At 37.9% G+C, this 22,945-nt stretch overlaps 1 protein-coding gene and 1 pseudogene across 8 annotated transcripts in view; one reads left to right on the top strand and one right to left on the bottom strand.

The window, feature by feature from the left end:
* FSTL5 (follistatin like 5) overlaps window positions 1–22,945 on the bottom strand; it is a 397,655-nt gene that overhangs the window by 292,787 nt on the left and 81,923 nt on the right. For 2 of the 8 annotated variants that reach the window (XM_087874887.1, XM_087874885.1), the window contains exons 1-2: window positions 2,754–2,818; window positions 2,560–2,590 (exon numbers count right to left, since the gene is read on the bottom strand). Coding sequence is in view for 4 of the 8 variants with exons in the window: in XM_034411437.3 (XP_034267328.2) it covers window positions 2,560–2,593 (34 nt within the window). In the remaining 4 variants the exon portion in view is untranslated. Of the gene's footprint in view, window positions 1–2,559; window positions 2,594–2,753; window positions 2,821–22,945 lie in introns of those variants that run through there. The other 6 variants (XM_034411439.3, XM_034411436.3, XM_034411437.3 and 3 more) reach the window with 4 other exon arrangements.
* On the top strand, window positions 9,289–10,952 carry LOC148112688 (uncharacterized; annotated as a pseudogene).

Here is a 22,945-nt window from a genome sequence, read left to right on the forward strand (position 1 = left end):
TGAATCTCTGTATTTGATAAATCCAAATATTGTACATTTGAGATTTCTACAAATTTTATTGATACCAGTCCTCCATCCAATTCTGCCTCTTAATGTTAGAATAAAAAATACACTTCAAATCCACTCCAATAATCTAATGGCATTTCTCAGATCTCATTACAGGCAACCAAATTTGGATGGTTTGTATGGCATATTCTCCACAGATCTATATTTCTGCTAACATTTCTAAAACTTAAGTTTTTTAAAATTTATTTATTAAATAATGAATGAATGAATGCTTCATGGTAGGTCAGACAAAAAATATTTGATTTAACAAAGAGGTGAATATTTATAAAACTATACTCATAACCTGTTTTTTATGCAAATCCATTAATTCCTTGGAGGTATCAGTGTTCTGGTGAGCATATGTGCTGGCATGAGTTTCCCACTCAATGACTTAGAAAACTTTGCATTTCCATACAGATGAAAACACAGAATTTTCCTGTGTTGAAATCAATGGGGAAAATCTTGCTGCCACAAGGCAAATGTATTAATAGTCCTTAATTTTTAAAGGGATTTGTACTTGACATATTGAGATGAAGAAATTCCACTTGGTCTTCAACAATCATATTAGCTGTCCTGTTTAGTTTTTCACAAATAGTTCAGCAGAAAATTATTATTAATTGTGGAGGGCTTCTCAAATACATTAGTTGGCTTCACGTTAGTTGGGTGTGATTTCTCCCTAATTGTTAAGATATACCAAATATGTTCAAGAGCTCTCATGAGGTACAATCAAATGTACAATTAAATGTACAATCAATGTAAAATACAAATACAAATGTACAATACAATGTACAATCAAACTGCTGTTATTATAGGGAAGGATGAAATTTCTTAGCAAATCCGAAGAATGTAATTATTAAATGCATTCAGAAATGAAGAACAAAAAAAAATATGAAAGTATACTAATCTGTAATATTATGTATTCATCCATCTATATTTTGCTGGATTCCTGAGGTTGGTTTTCTTCTTGCAGTTGTTTTATTGTTGATATGGAAGTGGAGGTTTGTTACCTGTTTATATTAGTGACCTAGTCTACTAGCTTGATTCAAAATGTGAATAATTTCACCTGGAAACCACACATTTTAGAAATTAGGCCTAGAAATGCAAGACAATTCCTAGAAGCTGATGCTTTGACAAATTACCATCAATAAACATGTAGAAATAAATTTCATTTATAAATCATTCAAAAGGTACAGAATTCAAACAAAGGGCAAACAGCCATGATCACTTCATCCCTGATTACACACTCACAAAACCAAACCTAAAGAAAGAGGAATAAATCAAATAAGCAACAATACCCTGCCAGTAGGAATAAGCTGCTATTTATAAACAGCCAACAAATGTTGATGTTTTTTTCTCCCGACTGGTAGTAAAATGTCTGCAAGAAAAAGTGCAGAGAACTCAAGAGTCCATAATACAATTCTAAGCTGCATATTCAGTATCTTTCATCACTGCAATACACCATCTTTTGTTTTGGGCAACAAAATCTACTTTAAAGCTATTATAGTCAGGCTGCAAAAATCCAGATGACCACTAGAAGACAGCAAAGATATAGAAAACTCTACTATGAGTGCCTACAGCTAATAGCAAGCCTAGTATACTAATTCAAATAAATCAGGTGGATATAATGAGAAGTCAATACAAACATCTTATATACTTTATTTTATGGAACACTTTATCAGTTATTTCATCATACCATTTTAAAACAAGTATTGCTAGAATAAACCTGTTTGATCTTCTGATTGTTATTTTTCTTGTATATAATGTGTATAATATCTTCATTTAGAAGACCAGATCCTGAAGATGAAATTACAAATACTTTGGCCACCTAATTAGAAGGAAGGGCTCACTGGAGAAAAGCCTAATGCTGGGAAAGACTGAGTGAAAAAGAAGAAGGGGATGACAGAGAACGAGGTGGCTGGATGGAGTCACTGAAGCAGTAGGCATAAGCTTAAATGGACTCCAGAGGATGGTAGGGGACAGGAAGGCCTGGAGGAACGTTGTCTATGGGGTCGCGATGGGTCGGACACGACTTCACAACTAACAACAACAACAATATCTTCATACATGTATGAAATATAATATCTATGTTTCTTTTTATTTATTGCACATTTGGGAAAGATTATGAAATAATGCTACATTATTTCACACAGATATGAAGAGTTCCAGGCTGAATAGGCTGGCATAAGAGACATGGCCAGAGTCAATGCTATTTGGGGCAATCTTTATGCAGCTAAGTTATGAATAAAAAGAAGGAATAAACTCAACTTATGTATACATACAAAATGCAGCATAGAAGAATATTTAAAATCTAGAAATAAACATTTTTAAATAATTCCCTAAAAACATTTTTGGTATCTTTATGATTTTATGTATTTCTAAGTAAAAATCACATTATTCAAAATATTTAAAATGTAATGTCATAACTGTAACATTTATCTTTTATTCATACTGATTTGAAAGAGACAGAAAGCAAACACAAGTATACGCTTTATTCCAGTTAATGATGAACAGTACCTTTATTTCTTGAATGTTCGGGATTCCTTTCCTGCTGAAATTGAAAACAAACAGAAAAGCAATAATTACTTCATTTATACGGTTTATAAATAAATAAAGTTGATAAACATGTGCTTAAAAAATGTGGTATTAATTTTTCTGAACTCATCAGGATTAGATCACTTTAACAATATGTAAAAAACATTTGTACTGACCTAGTATGCATAATCCATTCCCATTAGAGTTGTTTGAATACTTTCTTGGAGTGGGCCATCTTAGTCTATGGTAGCAAAAATACTATGGTAATACTTTTTTCAATTAATAGATGTTTTTAAAAGGTATGAACTTTCATGAGCAACTGATGAAGTGAGCTGCAGTTCACCAAAATGTGTCTTTTTGTAAGTGATTTATTTAAAAAGAAATCAACCTTATTCTAAGGTTGAATCAATGAATGAATGAACATCAAGCATTTTTAAAGGCACAATTCTGCAGCACGTTTATTGAAAATAAATTTCCTTGAAGGCCATCTGATTTACTTTTGAAAAAGAATGTAAAATATTTATATAGAGTTTTATGCCGTAATTTCAATTCCAGTTCAAAATGCTAAAGAACTGGGATATATATCCAGTGTACATTGTTAAGGCTGAGTGAGCCTTTTATTCTTTCTCTTGAATTTCCCACACAATGATAGTTCCAATTATTTGAAGAACTCCCCCATTTCTGGCTAAATTCTGAAATGTAATTTATAAAATGAACCTGACTGAAAAGCAAATATCAGAAGCTGCAGAAAACTCATACCTATGAGTTCAGGATCTGTACAATTAAAACATTCATTTTCAGAAATACCTAATATAATAATTAAAAACTAAACTATACTAACTCAGAGTCAGTGGTGGGATTCAAGTAATTTAACAACCGGTTCTCTGACCTAATGACCATCTAGCTGGGTGTGGCCATGGTGGGCATGGCCAGGGGGTGTGACAGGCAGTACTCAGCCTCCTGCACCCCCCTGGGAGCAAAAATCAGCTGCAGGGGGGATGCACCATCCCACACACTCCATTTTGGGACTAGTAGGCCTCTCTGTAGCCTCCTCGGAGCAAAAACGGGCCATGGGGGGTGCGCCATCCCCCTGTGTCCTGTTTTGGGCCTAGGAGTACTCCCTGCACTTATCTGGGAGCCAAAATGGGACGTGTGGGGGATTCCTGAAAGGAGTGGGGAGGGGTGGGGCCAGCCAGCAGTTCGCCCGAACCGACCCAAACCAGCTGAATCCCACCACTGCTCAGAGTAATATAGATATCCTCAATTTCTTTCTACTACCATTTTGTTAATAAATGGCTTACAGTCCTTTTCTCTCATTAACTAGTTAGTTACATCAGTATTTACAAAACATATTATATATACAAAACAACTCTACGTGGTTACATCTTTGTTTTCTACCTTGCCAGCTCTATGTGTACATAATGAAACACAGACTATAGGATCGGCAGTACTTGAGTGATCTGGGACTTTTTGTCAGCATTCTCTAGGAAAAATATTATATAAGAAGTATTGTATCAGCTTGACTTAGATCTCTAAAAACCACACATTGGATCTATTCTGGATCTATTTTTTTAAATCTTCCATAATTCATATTATTGAACTTCGAAGGAAACTACTAAAACAAGAAGCAATTTACCATGAATTTTCAGAGTAAACCAATGCAAAGTAAATATTGGAATGACTTATAATTATCACACATATACTCATCCGGAAACCTCATTCATAAAATAATAGATCTCCCCAAATGTACAATATCTGTGTTTAGTTCCACTTATTATGGTCTTTGCCTCCACTCTAACACTCTCTGTGCTTCAACATCTCATTAATTTCCCACAATGGTCACACATGCTTATCTCTGGGATGATATGATATTCTTAACCATTAATGAATTGTGGTTTGCTATAATATTCAAATCCAGTCACTATTTTCCAGAAAAATGAAATAAACTTGCAAATTGTAAATATAAAACTACATCATTCATATGCACCAATATTTTTAATTATTATAAATATTTGGGGAAAATATTTCAAGGACTGGTATATGTATTTTTTAATGAGCCTACGCTCTGCTCAACCTCTGTTAATTAGTTATAGGTCTCTGAAGAGTAAAAGGTGGTCATATTAGCAAGATCTTTCTTGATTAAAACACAGAGGATTTGGAAAGCAATTTGAAGAATTGCTTTCTGAATCCTTTGTGCTGCAATCAAGAAAGATCTTGTTCATATGGCCACCCCCTGGAGCTCATTGTTGCTCGTTATTTTAATCTTTAACCTAAACTAATTTGGTCTGTGGTTTACTAAAGAGTTTTATGTACATTTGAAAGTTTCATCAATGACAGAGATTTGATCTTCTATATGAATTATATTTTGCTGGTTGCTATTAGAGCCAGCAGTAAACATTTGAACCAATATTACCATTCAAAGCCTTCTTTTCATTTAGTATTTCATTGTATTAAATAATATTATCAAATGTTTATCTTATAGATGCATATTTTAAATTTCACTGATGTTAGAGCTCTGATCTTCTGTAAAAGCAACAGTAAAATCTCACTGGCCTGATTTGTTAGATGTCGTTAACAGAAAATTATTCAATGATATTTTCAAATAGTATTTTCCTATGAATATTTTTATTGAAAACTATCCCTGAACCTTGACAACATTCTTTTTTAAAAAAAAATCCTAAATGAATGAAAGTTAAACAGAAAAGTTGATTAAATATCCAAAAGACATGCAAAGTACACTGATTAATCTTACATGCCGTCTATCTTACCCATGCCATTATCAGAGAGTAAAGCTAAAGTTAAAAACCCATTTGTTCATTCATTTCTCTATGACACACATCTTATTAGTATCCAAGCAACCATGACAGTATTATATCTCATTGAAACATCAACTGACATCATATTGCATTCTTCAAGTTTAATTTCTAGACATATTTTATTTTGATAGACAAACTAATTCTATAAAAATAGTCATGTTGTTATAAGAATTTGGAAGTACATATATAAGTCATGTGAACCTGTGAATTATTCCCTTGGTACATAGCAATTTAAACACAGATACTGTCACTCTGTGTAATACTCTCTGCCTTCCATTGAAGCAAATGCTATTGATTTGCCACTTGCATTCAGAATAGTAATACAAAAATCAGTCAGCTTAACATCTGCAACACAGCATATGATTTCAGTTCAGTTCTCAGTTTTTGAAAAGAAGTTGATTATTATGATTGTAAATAAAACTAGCAATTACACTGCTTCCAAGGCTTTTTTTTTAGCTCTTTAATGTTATTTTATGTTCCAACTTTGAGCTTATTGTAAAAGGAAGAACTAGATGTTTAAAATAAATCAATAGATATTTTGTGCAAAAAGTGGCCTGAGGTTTGAGAACATCTGGCCCAGTCTTTTCAACCTCTTATCTAACTTAGTGTTTGTTATTAGGTTTTTTTTTCATAGCAAGCTTACCATAAAGGCTTTTGACTGTTGTTCCATGCATTTGCAATGGAAACAAAATAACACAAAACATCCCTATAACACATAAACGTGTACTATATGTATATGTCACGGCAACAAAAATATAAAATGATATAAAATGTCAGGAAGACTTCGCTTACATCTTTTCTGACTACAAATGTTATTAAAAGGCACACAAACTTTTAATAAAGTTGTCAGTTGAGAAAGTTGTTACCATATGGATTTTGCCAATTTTTTGACATGGCTATCCTCCAACTATAACAAAAAAAATCCTTTTCTAAAGAATTATGCCACCTATTTATTTTTTTCACTCATTTGGCACGGGATAAAATAGGCTACAAACATGTGTGACATGCAGCATGCCAGCAATCTAGCTAGCTATAAGTTAATGATTTAAAAATACCACAAACTGTCTAACTATACATCAAATAGTGCTGAAACTCACACTATGCTAAACCATTTGTTACTTTAACAAGCCCTATGGAATGAACTGCCCCCGGAAATATGTAAGATCTCCAACCTCTGGGTGTTTCGTTGCGCATTGAAGACCCTGTTGTTCCGCCAGGCCGGGCTATCAACATAATGATTTTAAATTGGGGTATTTTAAATTTTTGGGGTTTTAACCCGGCCAAATCTATTTAATTATTTTAAATTTTAATCATTGTTGTGTCTTGTGTTTTTAAATTGGCTGTACACCGCCCTAAGTCCTTCGGGAGAAGGGCGGTATAGAAATAAAATTATTATTATTATTATTATTATTATTATTATTATTATTATTATTATTATTATTATTATCTATGATTTTGTGTATATTTCACAGTCCCTAGGCATATACTGGACGGCCCCCGACCTCCGCACCTTCCACGCCGACCTAAAGACGTGGCTCTTTCAGCAACTTCCCTGATCTGCCATGGATTTTAACTTGGGGATTTGGGGATTTTAAATTATTATTATTATTATTATTATTATTATTATTATTATTATTATTATTATTATTATTATTTATCAAATTTCTATACCGCCCTACTCCTGGAGGACTCAGGGCGGTGAACAGCCAAGATAAAATATAGATAATAAAAACATTAAAAGTCCATTAAAATTATTAAATATTTTGGCCGAAAACAAATTTAAAACACCCAATTTATAAAACAGATTAAAACGATTTAAAAATTTAAAAGGGAGAGTTAGGCCAGGCCAGCCTGCTGAAATAAAAATGTTTTGAGAGCATGACGAAATGTGCGCTCCGTATCTCTGGGGGGAGCTTGTTCCAGATGGTAGGTGCCCCCACAGAGAAGGCTCTCCCCCTGGGGGCTGCCAGTCGACACTGTTTGGCCGATGGCACCCTGAGAAGCCCCTCTCTATGGGAGCGTACTGGTTGGTGAGAGGCTATTGGTAGCAGAAGGCGGTCTCGTAAATACCCCGGTCCGATGCCATGGAGTGCTCTAAAGATGGTAACCAAAACCTTGAAGCGCACCCAGAAGACCACTGAGAGCATTGCAGTAGTCCAGGCGGGAAGTAACGAGAGCATGAGTGACCGTATTTAATGAGTCCCAATCCAGAAAGGGATGCTACTGACGAATCAGGTGGACCTGATAAAAAGTTCCCCTGGCCAAAGCCGTCAAGTGCTCTTCCAAAGACAGCCGTGAGTCCAGGAGTACACCCCCATTGGTGTCCGTGGGGGCCAATGAGTCACCCCCAATAGTCAGTGATGGCGCCAACTGACTATATCGGGATGTCGGAAACCACAGCCACTCGGTCTTGGATGGGTTGAGCCTGAGTCTGTTTCTCCCCATCTAGATCCGCAAGCCTCCAGGCACTGGGACATCACTTCAAGAGCATCATTGGGGTGGTCCGGGGTGGAGATGTACAGCTGAGTGTCGTCAGCGTACTGATAGTACTTCACCCCGAAACCACGGATGATCTCACCCAGCAGCTTCACTTAAATGTTGAACAGAAGGGGCGAGAGGACCAACCCTTGTGGCACCCCACATACAAGGGGCCTCGGGGTTGACCTCTGCCCCCCTGTCAACACGGACTGCGACCGTTCAGAGACAAAGGAGGAGAACCACCGTAGGATGGTGCCCCCCACCCCTAACTCCTCTAGCCAGTGCAGCATGATACCATGGTCGATGGTATCAAAAGCCACTGAGAGGTCTAATAGGACTAGGACAGAGGAACAACCCCTGTCCCGAGCCCTCCAGAAATCATCAACCAACGCGACCAATGCTGTTTCCGTGGTGTACCCAGGCCTGAAGCCCGACTGGAACGGATCCAGATACGATTCATCCAGGTACTGAGGGAGCTGTCGCGCTACCACACTCTCAACAACCTTTGCAACGAAGCGAAGGTTGGAGACTGGATGGTAATTTACCAACACTGCCGGGTCCAGGGAAGGCTTCTTGAGGAGAGGCCTCACCACCGCCTCTTTCAAGGCGGCGGGGAAGACACCCTCACTCAGAGAAGCATTTATAATCCCCTGGAGCCAGCCTCATGTAACCTCCCGAGAGGCCAGCATCAGCCAGGAGGGACACGGGTCCAGTAAACATGTGGCTGCGCTCAGTCTGCCCAGTATCCTGTCCATGTCTTCGGGCGTCACAGAATCAAACTCTTCCCAGATAATACTCACAAGATCTGCCTCTGTCCTCCCCCTTGAATCTACCCAGTCAGAGTCCAGGTGTTCCTGAATCTGAGCAATTTTGTCATACAGATACTGTACAAAATCCTCGGCTCTACCCTCCAAGGGGTCCTCCCGTGCTTCCTGGTGGAGCAGGGAGCGGGTCACCCTAAACAGGGCAGCCGGGCGATTATCTGATGACACAATAAGAGCGGCAAAATAGTTATACTTTGCCGCTTTTATCGCCACCAGGTAGGTCTTAATATGAGACCTTACCAGTTTTTGGTCAGATTCAGAATGGCTGGCCCTCCAACCGCTCTCCAGGGGTCTTTTCCGGTGCTTCATCTCCCTCAGCTCCTCGGTGAACCAAGGAGCCGGGCGAGATCGGTGCCAGGTCAGAGGCCACAAAGGCACGACCCGATCCAAAGCTCCAGCGGCCGCCCTATCCCAGGCAGCCACCAGGTCCTCAGTCGAGCCGTGTGCCAGAGCCTCAGGAAATGGCCCAAGCTCCATCTGGAACTTATCTGGATCCATCAGGCGCCTGGGGTGGAACCACCTCATCAGTTCTGCCTCCCTGCAGCGGGGTGCTGTGGTTTGAAGGTCAAAGTGAAGGAGAAAGCAATCCGACCATGACAAGGGCTCGATCACTATATCCCCCTATCTCAAGGTCACTCAACCACTGGTTTTTAATATTATTTAATCTTTATCTATTGTCGGGTTGTTTTATTGTTGTGAGCCACCCCGAGTCCTATGGGAGAAGGGCAGCATATAAATCTGACAAATAAATAAATAAAATATACATTGCACAAAGTCATAATGGTTTGGTTTTGGGATATACAAAACAAGTTTACAAATCATGGTGTATTTATTTATTTTATATTTGTGAACACAGTGCTTGCATTTTATTCAAAACCTATGGTAAAACAATTAATTACTTAGCAAAATGCACAAAGACATGGTATATTACATAATGAATCTTTCCATTCTGCACAATTTATGGATACATTTCAATTCCTCCTCTTGCTGCGAGATGCTCCTCTCTTGCGGACATGGCCTTCTTATCTATCAAAGGCCTACCTCAAGGACGGGTTTTGGAACCCTGAGTAATGGCATGCTTCTAAGCGGGGCTTGAGGGGTTTTTTAATTAGAGTTTTTAATCAAATTTTAAGAGGATCTAGAAGGCGGGAGGGTTGTGGGGGGGTAGGGCCTAGTCCGGCAGGGGGTTACGTCACTGGGGGTGCAGGATCAGGGGCAAAGGAGGGGGCCAGTTTCCATTCAGGTGAGGGCTGTTCCATCGGTACTGTGAGGGTGAGGGGCAGATATGATGGTAGCAGGGGGCCATATCATGTTAGGGGAGTGCACACTCACTACCTTTGAGCGATTGCATGCTCCGGCCCCCATGGCCCTTCTTGTTCTCTGGGTTGCTCAGGCCCTCAGGGCCCGGGCCTTCGGCTGATGTTGTGCAACACCAGGTCCGTTGTAAATAAAGCCCCCCTCATTTGTGATCTTGTACAGGAGGGGTGTGTGGACCTGGCGGGTGTTACTGAGACCTGTTTGGGCCAGGAGGGGGGGTTTCCCCTCGTTGAAATGTGCCCACCAGGTTTCCGTGCATTCCATCAGCCGAGGGCTCAGGGAAGGGGTGGTGGGGTGGTGGTTGTTATAAAGGAAGGTCTTGGTCTGAGGGAGGCCACTGTACCTCAGATAGCTGGATGTGAGTCCCTCCTTGTGAAGTGGGGCCGTGGGGTTCAGATGGGCCTGCTGATGACGTACCTGGCTCCCTGCCACGTAGCAGTGGCCCTGCCCGAGCTGCTTGATGTAATAGCCAGGGTGGCGGTTGATACGCCCAGACTTATGGTCATGGGGGATTTCAACCTGCCATCTGTCGGTGAAACGTCGGAAGCGGCTCGGGAGTTCATGACTTCCATGACGTCTATGGACCTGTTCCAGTTAGTTCATGGCCCTACTCACATGGGGGGACACGCTCTGGACTTGATTTTTGTCTCAGGTCAGTGGCTGAATGATCTAGAAGTAGGGGACCTAGTCATTGAGCCCTTGTCATGGTCAGGTCATTCACTCCTTTGACTGGACTTCCGTACCATTACCCCCCACTGCAGGGAGGCGGAACCAGTTAGGTGGTTCCGCCCCAGGCGCCTGATGGATCCAGATGGATTCCAGAGGGAGCTTGGGCCATTCCCCGAGGTTCTGGCTCACGACTTGACCGAAGACCTGGTGGCCGCCTGGGATAGGGCAGCTGCCGGAACCTTGGATCGCATCGTGCCTTTGCGGCCTCTGACCTGGTGCTGATCCCGTGTGGCTTCCTGGCTTTCCAAGGAGCTGAGGGAAATGAAGCGCTGGAAAAGATGCGTGGAGAGCGGTTGGAGGGCTAGCCGATCCGAATCCGACCGGACACTGGTGAGGTCTCATATGGCAATAAAAGTGGCAAAATTAATTATTTTGCTGCTCTTATTGCATCATCAGATAACCACCCAGCCACCTTGTTTAGGGTGACCCGCTCCCTGCTTCATCTGGGAGCGAGGGAAGACTCCTTACAGGGTAGAGCTGAGAATTTTATGCAATATCTGCATGACAAAATTGGTCAGATTCGGGAAGGGCTGGACTCTGACTGGGTGGTTTCAGATGGGGTGACGGAGGCGGGCCTTGAGAATGTTATCTGGGAGGAGTTTGATCCAGTGGCTCCCGAAGACGTGGACAGGATTCTGGGCAGGCTTAGCGCGACCACATGTTTATTGGACCCATGTCCCTCCTGGTTGGTGCTGGCCTCCAGGGAGGTTACACGAGGCTGGCTCCAGGGGATTATTAATGCTTCTTTGAGTGAGGGTTACTTCCCCACTGCCTTGAAGGAGGCGGTGGTGAGGCCCCTCCTTAAGAAGCCTTCCCTGGACCTGGCTGTATTAGCGAATTATCGTCCAGTCTCCAACTTTCGCTTTGTGGCGAAGGTTGTTGAGAGTGTGGTGGTGTGACAGCTTCCCCGGTACCTGGAGGAAACGGTCTATCTGGATCCGTTCCAGTCAGGCTTCAGGCCTGGGTACAGCACGGAAATGGCATTGGTCACGTTGGTTGATGATCTCTGGATGGCTCGGGACAGGGGTTGTTCCTCTGTCCTGGTCCTATTAGATCTCTCAGTGGCTTTCGATACCATTGACCATGGTATCATGCTGCGATGATTGGAGGGGCTGGGGGTAGGGGGCTGCTGTGGTTCTCCTCCTTCCTCTCTGACCGGTCACAGTTCGTGTTGATGGGGGGACAGAGATCGACCTCAAGGCGCCTTGTGTGTGGGGTGCCGCAAGGGTTGGTTCTCTCACCCCTTTTGTTCAACATTCATGTGAAGCCGCTGGGTGAGATCATCCGTGGTTTTGGGGTGAAGTGCCATCTATACGCTGATGACACTCAGCTGTACATCTCCACCCCAGACCACCCCAACGATGCCCTTGATGTGATGTCCCAGGGCCTGGAGGCCATGCAGATCTGGATGGGGAGGAACAGGCTCAGGCTCAACCCATCCAAGACCGAGTGGCTGTGGCTTCCGGCATCCCAATATAGTCAGTTGGCACCATCACTGATTATTGGGGGTGAGTCTTTGGCCACCACAGAGAGGGCTCGCAACTTGGGCGTCCTTCTGGATGCACGGCTGTCTTTAGAAGAGCATATGACGGCTGTGGTTAGGGGGGCTTTTTATCAGGTTCGCCTGATCCACCAGTTGCATCCCTTTCTGGATCGGGATGCCTTACGCATGGTCACTCATGCTCTTTTCACATCCTGCCTGGACTACTGTAATGCTCTCTACATGGGGCTCCCCTTGAGGAGCACACGGAGGCTCCAGTTGGTCCAGAATGTGGCTATGGGGGCAACTCGGCGCTCCCATGTAACACCTCTCCTGCGCGAGCTGCACTGGCTCCTGGTGGTCTTCCGGGTGCCCTTCAAGGTATTGGTTACCACCTTTAGAGTGCTCCATGGCTTAGGACCCGGGTATTTACAAGACCGCCTTCTGCCACCGATAGCCTCCCACCGACCAGTACGCTCCCACAAAAAGGGGCTCCTCAGGGTGCCGTCAGTCAAACAATGTCGACTGGTGGCCCCCAGGGGGAGAGCCTTCTCTGTGGGGACACCTACCCTCTGGAATGAGCTGCCCCCGGAGATACGGCGGATCCCGGATCTTCGCACTTTTCGTCATTCCCTAAAGATGTTTTTATTCCAGCAAGCCGGGCTGGCCTAACTCTTTTAAATTGTTTTAAATTATTTTAATTCTTAAATTGTTAATTATCGGTTTTAATATAGGGGTGTTTTAATTGTGGGCCAAATTAATTTAATTGGATTTTAATACTGTTTTTAAATTTTGTATTTTTTGTGTTTTATCTGTTGGCTGTTCACCGCCCCGAGTCCTTCGGGAGAAGGGCGGTATATAAATATAAACAATAAATAACAATAAAATAAAATAAATTATGGTTAGGTTATAATTGTTATTACAGCTATGGCATAATTAAAAAATAAATAAAAATCATGGTTTACTCTTCTGGATAAGCTTAGCCAAATCAGGCATGTCACAATTTTTAACCCAAAATCTTGGGTTCATAAATAATAAATCAAAATCAATATTAAGCTACGTCAATCAAATCAGTGAGAAATATAAAAAAGACACTACTTTTTCTATCATATTTTTTACTTGAATAGTTACACCATGATTTACAATCTAGAATCTTTTCCCCTATCTTGAAGTTATTCAGTATAACTTACTTGTGTAGATATGGATATAAAACACAGCTGCAAAATAATTCAATGAATGGAAAAGTTGTTTCTCCTAGATGTCCATCAGACAGATAGACATCAAAGAATACAAACCTGTCAGAAGGGGGCGGGGAGATCCAATCCACAGTTCACAAACAAGTCATTTACTCATATTTACTCACAAATGAGCTTGCAAATATCTTGAGTACAGCTTTAATCTTTGGTTCAAATATTTTTATTTGATATTTATATTTAATATAAAATATAGAAATACAAAGAACAATGAAGATAATGATAAAATAAGGGAGGAAAGGGAGAGGTATAAGGTAGAGGGACGTGGTGACTCAGTGGCTAAGACATTGAGCTTGTCAATTGAAAGGTCGGTAGTTCATTGGTTCAAATCCCTAGTGTCGTGTAACGGGGTGAGCTCCCGTTATTTGTCCCACCTTCTGCCAACCTAGCAGTTCAAAAGCACGTAAAAAATGCAAGTAGAAAAATAGGGACCAGCTTCGGTGGGAAGGTTACAGCGTTCCATGCACCTTTGGTGTTTAGTCATGCCGGCCACATAACCACAGAGACATCTTCGGACACCGCTGGTTCTTCGGCTTTAAAATGGAGATGAGCACCACCCTCTAGAGTTGGGAACAACTAGCACATATGTGTGAGAGGAACCTCTACCTTTAAGGTAAAGGGGGGAAAACTTCTGACTATTTCATGTAGTGAAATAAGGTAGTAACATAAAACCTCAACTTTTTAAACTTTTATATGATAATATATAAGTCATTTCTATAATATCAAACCTATCTATTTAGCAAAATTCAAAATCAATTCCTTTTTTAAAAAAAAGCTTCTTGGGGTAATAGCTCCCAGAAGGGCATCTTCACAGAGAGAACCTTATTTTATATTTATTCCAAACTCTTAGGATAGCAGGGATAAAAAAGTAATTAAAAACAGCATTTACTTTAACCTTTTCATACCATAAATAGCTATGCCATCCAAATCTTAATTCATGGCCCTCTAGCTCAAATAACCTCTCATTTTGGAGAGTCACTCACTTTTTTTGCCAGGCAAAACAACAAGCATCAAAATTCAATTTCATATCTGGAAAGCGCAAGACTCCTCTTTCCTTAGCATCTTGCAATAATTTATATCTAATTCTTGGTTTTTTTCCCCTTGCCATATAAACTTAGAGATACCCATCTATCATTGCTTAAATGGAGTATCAGTTATAAGTATTGGTCCAAAGCAGAAAAAAAAAAACATCTTTGGTAAATATTCTTCTTAATTACAGAGATTCTACCCAATAATGATAGTTGCAATTTGTCACATCTTAATAAGTCTTTTTTAATATCATTCCAAAGAGGCACAAAGTTATTTTGAAACAGTTTAGAATTTGTATTTGTCTATATAGCCCCCAGGTATTTCACCTTTTTGTCCACCTTAAACTCATTTTTTTTTTTTGGTCAGTATTTCACAATCCTGAGAGACCATATTCTTAAAAAGCATTGCTGTTTTCTGTTTATTTATTTTAAAGTCTGCTAAGGCTCCAGATTCATTTAGTTTCTTCATCAAGTATTCTATATTAGTTTTACTCCTGAGTTGTCCCTTTTGTTTTAGCTGTTCTTGCTTTCTGGCAGCTCTGCACATGCGCGCACAAGAAACAGGAGGAGCCTGTTCCTAGTGCGCACATGTGCAGAGCTCCTCCTGTTCCTTTGCCTCTCTGATGTCCGACTCTGGAGGCACCAGAGTCCGCACATCACTCCCAGATTGCCCTGGCCCCATCTCTGCCTCCGATGCAGAGCCCCCGTCTGAGCCTTCCCCAGACTCTAGGACTGGCCCATGTTCCACCCCAGCCTCCTCACTGTCTGACTCCGCTGCCAGTTCCACAGGCTGCTGGCGGACCACAACGTGGGGTTTGGCTCCCTTGCATGGCCAAACAGCACCACTACAATATATGTTGCAGCTAAGTTCAGATTCTGTGTCCCTTCGTGTAATCAAGTGTTCCATTACAAACAGCTTCTCCAAACAGATGCAAGTAAAATCCAAGCTTTCCACCAGACCTGCTCACAACAGACTCAAAGCACCATTTAAACTGACTTTGTTCTAAAACCAAAAAAAATCAGCAGAGTCAGTTTAGAAGTAAAAAAATCCCTAGAAGATATAAATTCTAATATTTCTGAAGTAGTTTCCAAAATAGTTTCCAGTTTCCTTACTCTGGCTTGGTTGCAACAACAACTCTTTCCCTTCTTGCCATTTTAAAATCATGGAGCTTCAGAAATGACAATGTTTCAACAAAAAGGAGAAAGCAAACTGCAGGCAAGAGAAGCCTCTTTTAAAATAGAAGGCAAATATACAAAAGCTATTGTTTTAAGAAATGGAGGCAAGCTTTATTGTCCATTTTAAATGGCTGGTTTTTCCATGATGAACATGCTCGTTGGTTGTCCCACCCTCAGCCAGAGAATCACCCAATTGCTTCTCCCAGAAGCTCTCCAAGAGCATCCAGCCATCCCAAAACTTTCCCCTTTCCCGGGAAAGTTTCTTCAGACTTAGAAACCAACTCTAAGTATAAAACCATGGCGAATTGATATCAGACCAAAAATTGGGAGGTACATCAAAGTTGCCACTTCCACCAGAAGTCCTCCCAGTGTTCATCTTTGAACTTGATAGACATATCAAAAGAAGTTAGCTGTTTGTAGTTCTATTGATCATTATAAGATCACTATAGTGAGCAGATTATAACTATAAAGAGCAGAAAATAAATTAGGAAATTATTCCATTGGCATCTACCTATTGACCAGCTTTACTCTTTTTTCCTCTCATATAAAAGCTAGCAATAATTTACTTTCATTGTGAAATTTACTAAGCAGCTTCTTTCAGTTAGCTGAACAAAATGACTAAAACTAATTCTATATGTTTATATATTAAACTGACTACATAAAAATAACAGAAATGATTTAAAAAGCACATTGTTCAACATAGTTTAAGAAAAGAAATATATATATATTTGCATTATAAATATCTAATCAGGGTTGGAAAGCTTGTAGCTTCAGATGTGGCTAAGCTATCATTCCCAGCAGCCCATGAGCAATTATGTGAGATGGAAGGTAGGTGGGGAGGGAGTTAGATTTCATTTCGTCTCTATTTTAATAAAATATGATTTTCCAATCACACTTGATGATACTATTGATCCTAGTGGGTAGTTTGTAGGACAAACAAACAGCCTTTCTCATTTCACACTTTTAATTACTGTAAAGACTCTGATTAACATTAGGTTAAATTCTCCAAGACTTTCTTCAAGATTTTCTGCTTATTGTCCAAATAAATTTAGGGTTAAAAAAAAATAGGAATAATTGTTTTAAGCCATTCTAAGTTTCATAGAAAATTAAACTTAATGTTTTCTCACTTTCGTGATATTTCACAAATCACAAACGGATAAGAAAAATATTCTTTTTTTCCACACTGCTCTTTTTTTGCTTTTCAGTTTTCAGAAAAGTTGATGATATAGCAAAGATAAATCTTTCTCTACAGGAACATTCCAAAAACAAAAACAGAAGAAAAAACAACATTGGCTGTATATACATGGAATATTTAACATCAGTTAATTTAACCACGTTTTCTGAATAGCTGCTTATTCTGATTGCATACAATACACTGAGTCATTAACTAACCACAAAGGTTATGTTCACATTTTATATTACAATAAAATGTAGTTAGGTAGTTTATGTCTCAGTGTATCATACAGATACACACAATATCAAAAGACCAAAGCTGCCAGTGCAACACAATTCTTCCCACAGATGATATTAATTATTTTTTTAATTTGAATTTTACACAAAATTAAACCCTAGCATCCCCATTACCCGTCCCTCCTCCCCCCCCCACTTCCCAGAGCAGAGTACAGGGTATTTTATCTAACAATCTTAGACAAACATATGCTAACTGTCTATAAACACTTTTTCCACCCTTTCACACTTTAACTCCCTTTTTGCATAACTAAATGATAACACATCTTCTTAAATACTTGTATTCATTCATATGCTATTTGAAACTTTTTAGTCCCATATTTACTTTGTATATAGTCAATCCAGCTTCTCCATTACAAAATATAACTTTCTTGTGATTGATCTTTCAAATATACAGAAATTTTTGCCATTTCCGCTAAATTGGATACTTTTAATGTCAATTCTTCTATGGTAGGTAGGTTTTCCTTCTTCCAATATTGCGCCACCAAAAGTCTTGCTGCCGTTATTAAATTTAACATCAATTTAGTTTCTCTAACAGTACAGTCTCTAATAATACCCAACAAAAATAACTGTGGAGTAAAATTTATCTTTTTCTTTAAAATCTTCTGAATAATCCACCATATTTTAATCCAAAAAGCTTTAACTTTTTTACATGTCCACCATATATGATAATAAGTTGCATCTTCACAGTCACATCTCCAACACCTAGGTTGTTGATTCGGATACATACATGCTAACTTTTTACGATCTAAATGCCATCTATAGTACATTTTATAAAAATTCTCTCTTAAGTTTTGCGCTTGTGTAAATTTTACATTTCTAACCCATATTTTTTCCCAAGTTGCCATCATTATTGGTTCCTGAAAATTTTGTGCCCATTTTATCATACAATCCTTAACCAGTTCCGTTTCTGAGTCTATTTCTATCAGTGCATTATATAACTTTTTTATATGCGATTGACTTTGATCTCTAATTTGTTTTACCAAATTTTCATCAGTATTTATTATACCAATTTTCTGATCTTCTTTCCATCTAGCTTGTAACTGTCCAAACTGAAACCAAGTCTGAACTATCTTTTCTTCTTTTAATACATTTAATGGTTTTAACTGCATTATGTTCCCTTCCATTTTAAGAAGCTCTTTATATGTAATCACATCTTGTTTTTGTTCCACACTTACACTTTCTATCGCATGCCTGGGTATTGCCCATATAGGTATTTTATAATTTATCTTATGTTGATATTTTTTCCAGACTCGCAACAATGCGTTCCTTAATATGTGAATCTTAAAGACCTTATCCACCTTTTTATCATAGAATAAACATGCATGCCATCCATATAATAAATTATATCCCTCAATATTCAATATTCTTTCTTCCGTTAAGTTAAACCAGTCACTAATTATTGATAAGACAACTGCATCATAATATAATCTCAGATTAGGCATTTTAAGACCTCCTCTTTCACGTACATCCTGCACTATCTTAAGCTTAACTCTTGGTTTTTTCTCTGCCCAAATAAACTTATTAATATCTTTCTGCCATTCGTTCAAGTTTGCATCTTTCTTAAATATTGGTATCATTTGAAACAGAAATAAAAACTTTGGTAAAACATTCATTTTCACTGCTGCAATTCTTCCCAACAATGACAACTGTAGTTTTCTCCAACTTTCCATCTCTCTTTGTACTTGTTGCCATAGCAATTCATAATTATTTTTATATAATTTTACATTTGAAGCTGTAATATATACCCCCAGATATTTGACCTTTTTTACTATTTCGAATCCCGTTAATCTTTCTAACACTTCTTTTTGTTTTGTGTTCATATTTTTTGTTATTATCTTTGTCTTTTGCTTATTTATCTTAAATCCAGACACTTGTCCATATTGCATTATTATATCCGTTAAATCTATAACCAATAGGTCTGGTTGGCTTAATGTAATAACCAGGTCATCTGCAAATGCTCTTAACCTATAATCTTGATGTCTTATTTTGATTCCCTTTATTTTATTTGAGTCTCGTATTTTAATCAGTAATATTTCCAAAGTTAAAACAAACAATAATGGTGACAAGGGACATCCCTGTCTGATTCCTTTTTCAATTTTACAAGTTTCTGTTAAGCTACCATTGATTATTATTTGTGCTGTTTGTTTCTGGTATATTGCCCTAATAGATTGTAAAAAATAATCCCCAAATTCCATCTTCTCTATTGTTTTCAATAAAAATTCCCAATTCAATTGATCAAATGCCTTCTTGGCATCCAAAAAGATCAGCGCTGCAGGGACTTGATTATTTCTTTCCAAATATTCCAATAAATTTACAATTTGTCTTACATTGTATTTCATTTGCCTTCCACTTATAAATCCTGATTGGTCATTATGAATCATTTGTTGCATAACCTGCATTAGTCTATTCGCTAATATTTTTGCAAAGATCTTATAATCAGTGTTTAAAAGAGATATTGGTCTATAATTTTTTAGTTGACTAAGATCCTGGTCTTCCTTTGGAATCAATGATATAAAAGCCGTTTTCCAGGATGAAGGTACTTCTCTTCCAGTTTGAATTGTTCTAAATAACTCCTTAAGAGGTTCCACCATTTCTGACTGTAAATTTTTATAGTAAACAGCCGTCAGTCCATCTGTACCTTGAGTTGTATCGCTAGCATATAACTTTGAGTAAAATTCTAAAAATGCCTTTTTAATAATATTTTGTTGATACACCTCTTTTCATTTATATTCTATTTTCTCTATAGTACGTGACTTTTGTTTTTTCCTTAATAAGTAAGCTAGCCACCTGCCCGGTTTATTAGCATTATAAAAAGTATTATGTTTAACATATCGTAAATTAGTTGCCACCTGGTCTGCCATCAACATATTAAACTGTCCTCTCAATAAGTTTATTGTTTCTTTCAATTTCTTGTCAGTTGGATTCAGAATAAATGCCCCCTCTTTCTTCATTTCCTCTTCTAACTCCTTCCATTTTTGTTCTTGTCTACGTCTATATTTATTATTCAAGTATATTAAAACTCCTCTCATATAAGCTTTACTTGCATCCCAAACCATTTCCATTGAGGTACCCTTATGCATATTAATAGAAAAAAATTCTTTCATTTGTTTTTTACATTCCTTCACATTTTCCTCATATCTAAACAAATTTTCATTTAACCTCCAAGATCTTCTATCTATTATTTTGCAGTACTTCTTCTTTCTACTCCTTCTAACAAAATGTATTTTCAAACATAGACTCTTTGAAATAATTTTTACAACAATTTCTAGCATTTATGTTATAATTACTGAGTTTTAATCAATCTAACTACAAACAAATTGCAAGAGTGTCACATTGGATTTTTTCTTGAAGAACCTTTTCCTCTTTTTTAAATAATCTGCCTGTTGTACAGTTATTAGACACAGACTTTATCACATAAAGAGGTGTAGGTCATCTTGCATCATCAGAGTTAATTGATGGTTCAGGCTAGTGTTAATGATACCAGAAATGACACCCTCAACCTCCAGTCTAATATTACAGCTCCTTAATTTCCATTTAGGTCTAAAGAACATATTCAGATATTTTATACTGGTATATTTTTTGTCAGAGCCACTTTAGTTAAGTCCTACTGAGGCTCTAAACCAGCAGAACAATGCAGATGGATTATGCTCCATTGTCAATCAAACTCTGTTTAATGAAAGGAAATGTTTAAACTAAGTCTGTCCAATTTAATATAGTATATTTTCTCAGTCACTTGGCATAGCACAATTCACACTGTAAGCGAAAAAATATTCTAGGAGAAAATTGATGAATTGTCGTATTGTGTTATATTCTATGGATTTAATTTATAAAAGTAAGATACTTATAAACATTTCTAAAGATATTAAGTGTGTTTATTATTTATTTATGGATATTTCTAGCTCCTATTCGTTATATATATATATATATATATATATATATATATATATATATATGTATAGAATAGGAGCTAGAAATATCCATATATTTATATGGAGGAAAGACATTATCATGTATTGTAATTTCTTGCAATACTTTATGATCATAATAATATGATTTATAATATTTAAATCTATAGTTTATTGTACAAAGCATGGTAATTATAAAATAGAATAATAGAATAACAGAGTTGGAAAAGACCTTGGAAGACTTCTAGTTCAATTGCCAGCTCAGGCAGGAAGTGATTTGTTCATTCAGGTACATGACATATAATAGTTTTGTGAGTGTGTGTGTGTGTGTATCTCACATTCTTTGTATATCTATCTATCTATATCATCCATATCTATCAATTTATCAATCTATCTGCTAGCCTCTTTGTCTTCTATCATGCTCAGTCAAACTACTGCAGGATGCAGGCCTCATCAAAGAAGATTATTGACCACAATCTAACCTGCCAGTCCAGTACATGTTAATAGATAGACTTTTTCAATGTCTTAATGTAGGGCTGAGAGAGCAATACAGGCTCAAAGTCATAGCCAGGCTAAGAATGGCTATGAATCTGGGTATACTTTTCTAGCACTATATCACACTGGTTCTCATATGATCTATGGTATATCTATCTTTTTAAAAAAAAAAAACAGAAATTGCTATTATTTGCTGAAGCTCAAGAATTAGCACTATTAGTTTAAGTGTTAGTTAACAGTTTAGAATCCTGAGTAACAGTCACATTATTATGAAAGGAATTGCACTATGTTACATCATGTTTGTGTTTCATCATCTTATGTCAGAAGAAAGGAGTGACAAATAGCAATTCACAGCATATTAAAATTGAAAAAAAGAACCTTTTGTTCATGAGTAGGCTGTATTCATGCCCTGTCAGTGAAAAAAGGAAAATATTTTCTACAAGCTATGTGATGAAAAATGATTCTGGGTGGCTGACCACACAAATTACTATTTTGGTTTATTCCAAGCTTTGGGTGACTTGCAATATATCTAACCCAGCATTAAAAAAAATAGAATGAAATTAAATGTATTTTAGTGCTTTAGCAGGAGTAAAAATATAATTGTTCCTCGTTGTATATAAGTTACAATCCAAAGCACAATTACTTGGAAATAAGTCACATTAAATATGAGGAAATCACTTCCATGGATTAGGGCCATGCTAGCAGACTTCACATAAAGATGCTTTCTATGTATTTTAGGATGGCTTATAAATATTGCATCATTGTGCAACACTGTTCTTCTAGAATAATAGAACAGGCATGGCTTAATTTTCTTTTTTAATATATGCAACTTCTTGGCATAAAAATATTACAATTTCAAGGGATATTTCACAGTGATTAAATACACATTCTCTTATAGAAATGGCTTTTTTGAAGGCTTCTTATATTGTCAATAAACATTTGAACAATTGTTCTTAGCTACTTGGAATAAACAATGTCTTCAGTTTTTGTTTAAATTCAGAATTGTGCTATGTATACTACTGACATATTGTCTCCTAAAATCTAATTTATTAATATCTTTTCTTGAAGAAAAGAATGATAGAATCTACATAATGCTAATAGCATAATGACATCATGACATGCACATGATTTATTAGAATGTTACTAACATAAATAATTGGTTAAAATACACTTATTTGGATGATTAATATAATTTTGATAATGAAAGCCAGTTGTCAATCATGTGCAATAGTTAGAAGGCAAAAAAACCCCCATGAAATCTTAAATTTTATTATTTTTTAACTAGAATTTACATCACTAATTTTATAACAAAAATGCTCCAAATTTTATCCTAGTTCTGCAAGTGATAAGTGGAAATGGAGCAGAGATGTCATTGGCTAAGGATATATGAAAATTTT

Source organism: Pantherophis guttatus, chromosome 8 (genome assembly GCF_059756535.1).
Source record: "Pantherophis guttatus breed Tessera chromosome 8, ASM5975653v1, whole genome shotgun sequence".
Classification (NCBI taxonomy): Eukaryota; Metazoa; Chordata; class Lepidosauria; order Squamata; family Colubridae; genus Pantherophis; species Pantherophis guttatus.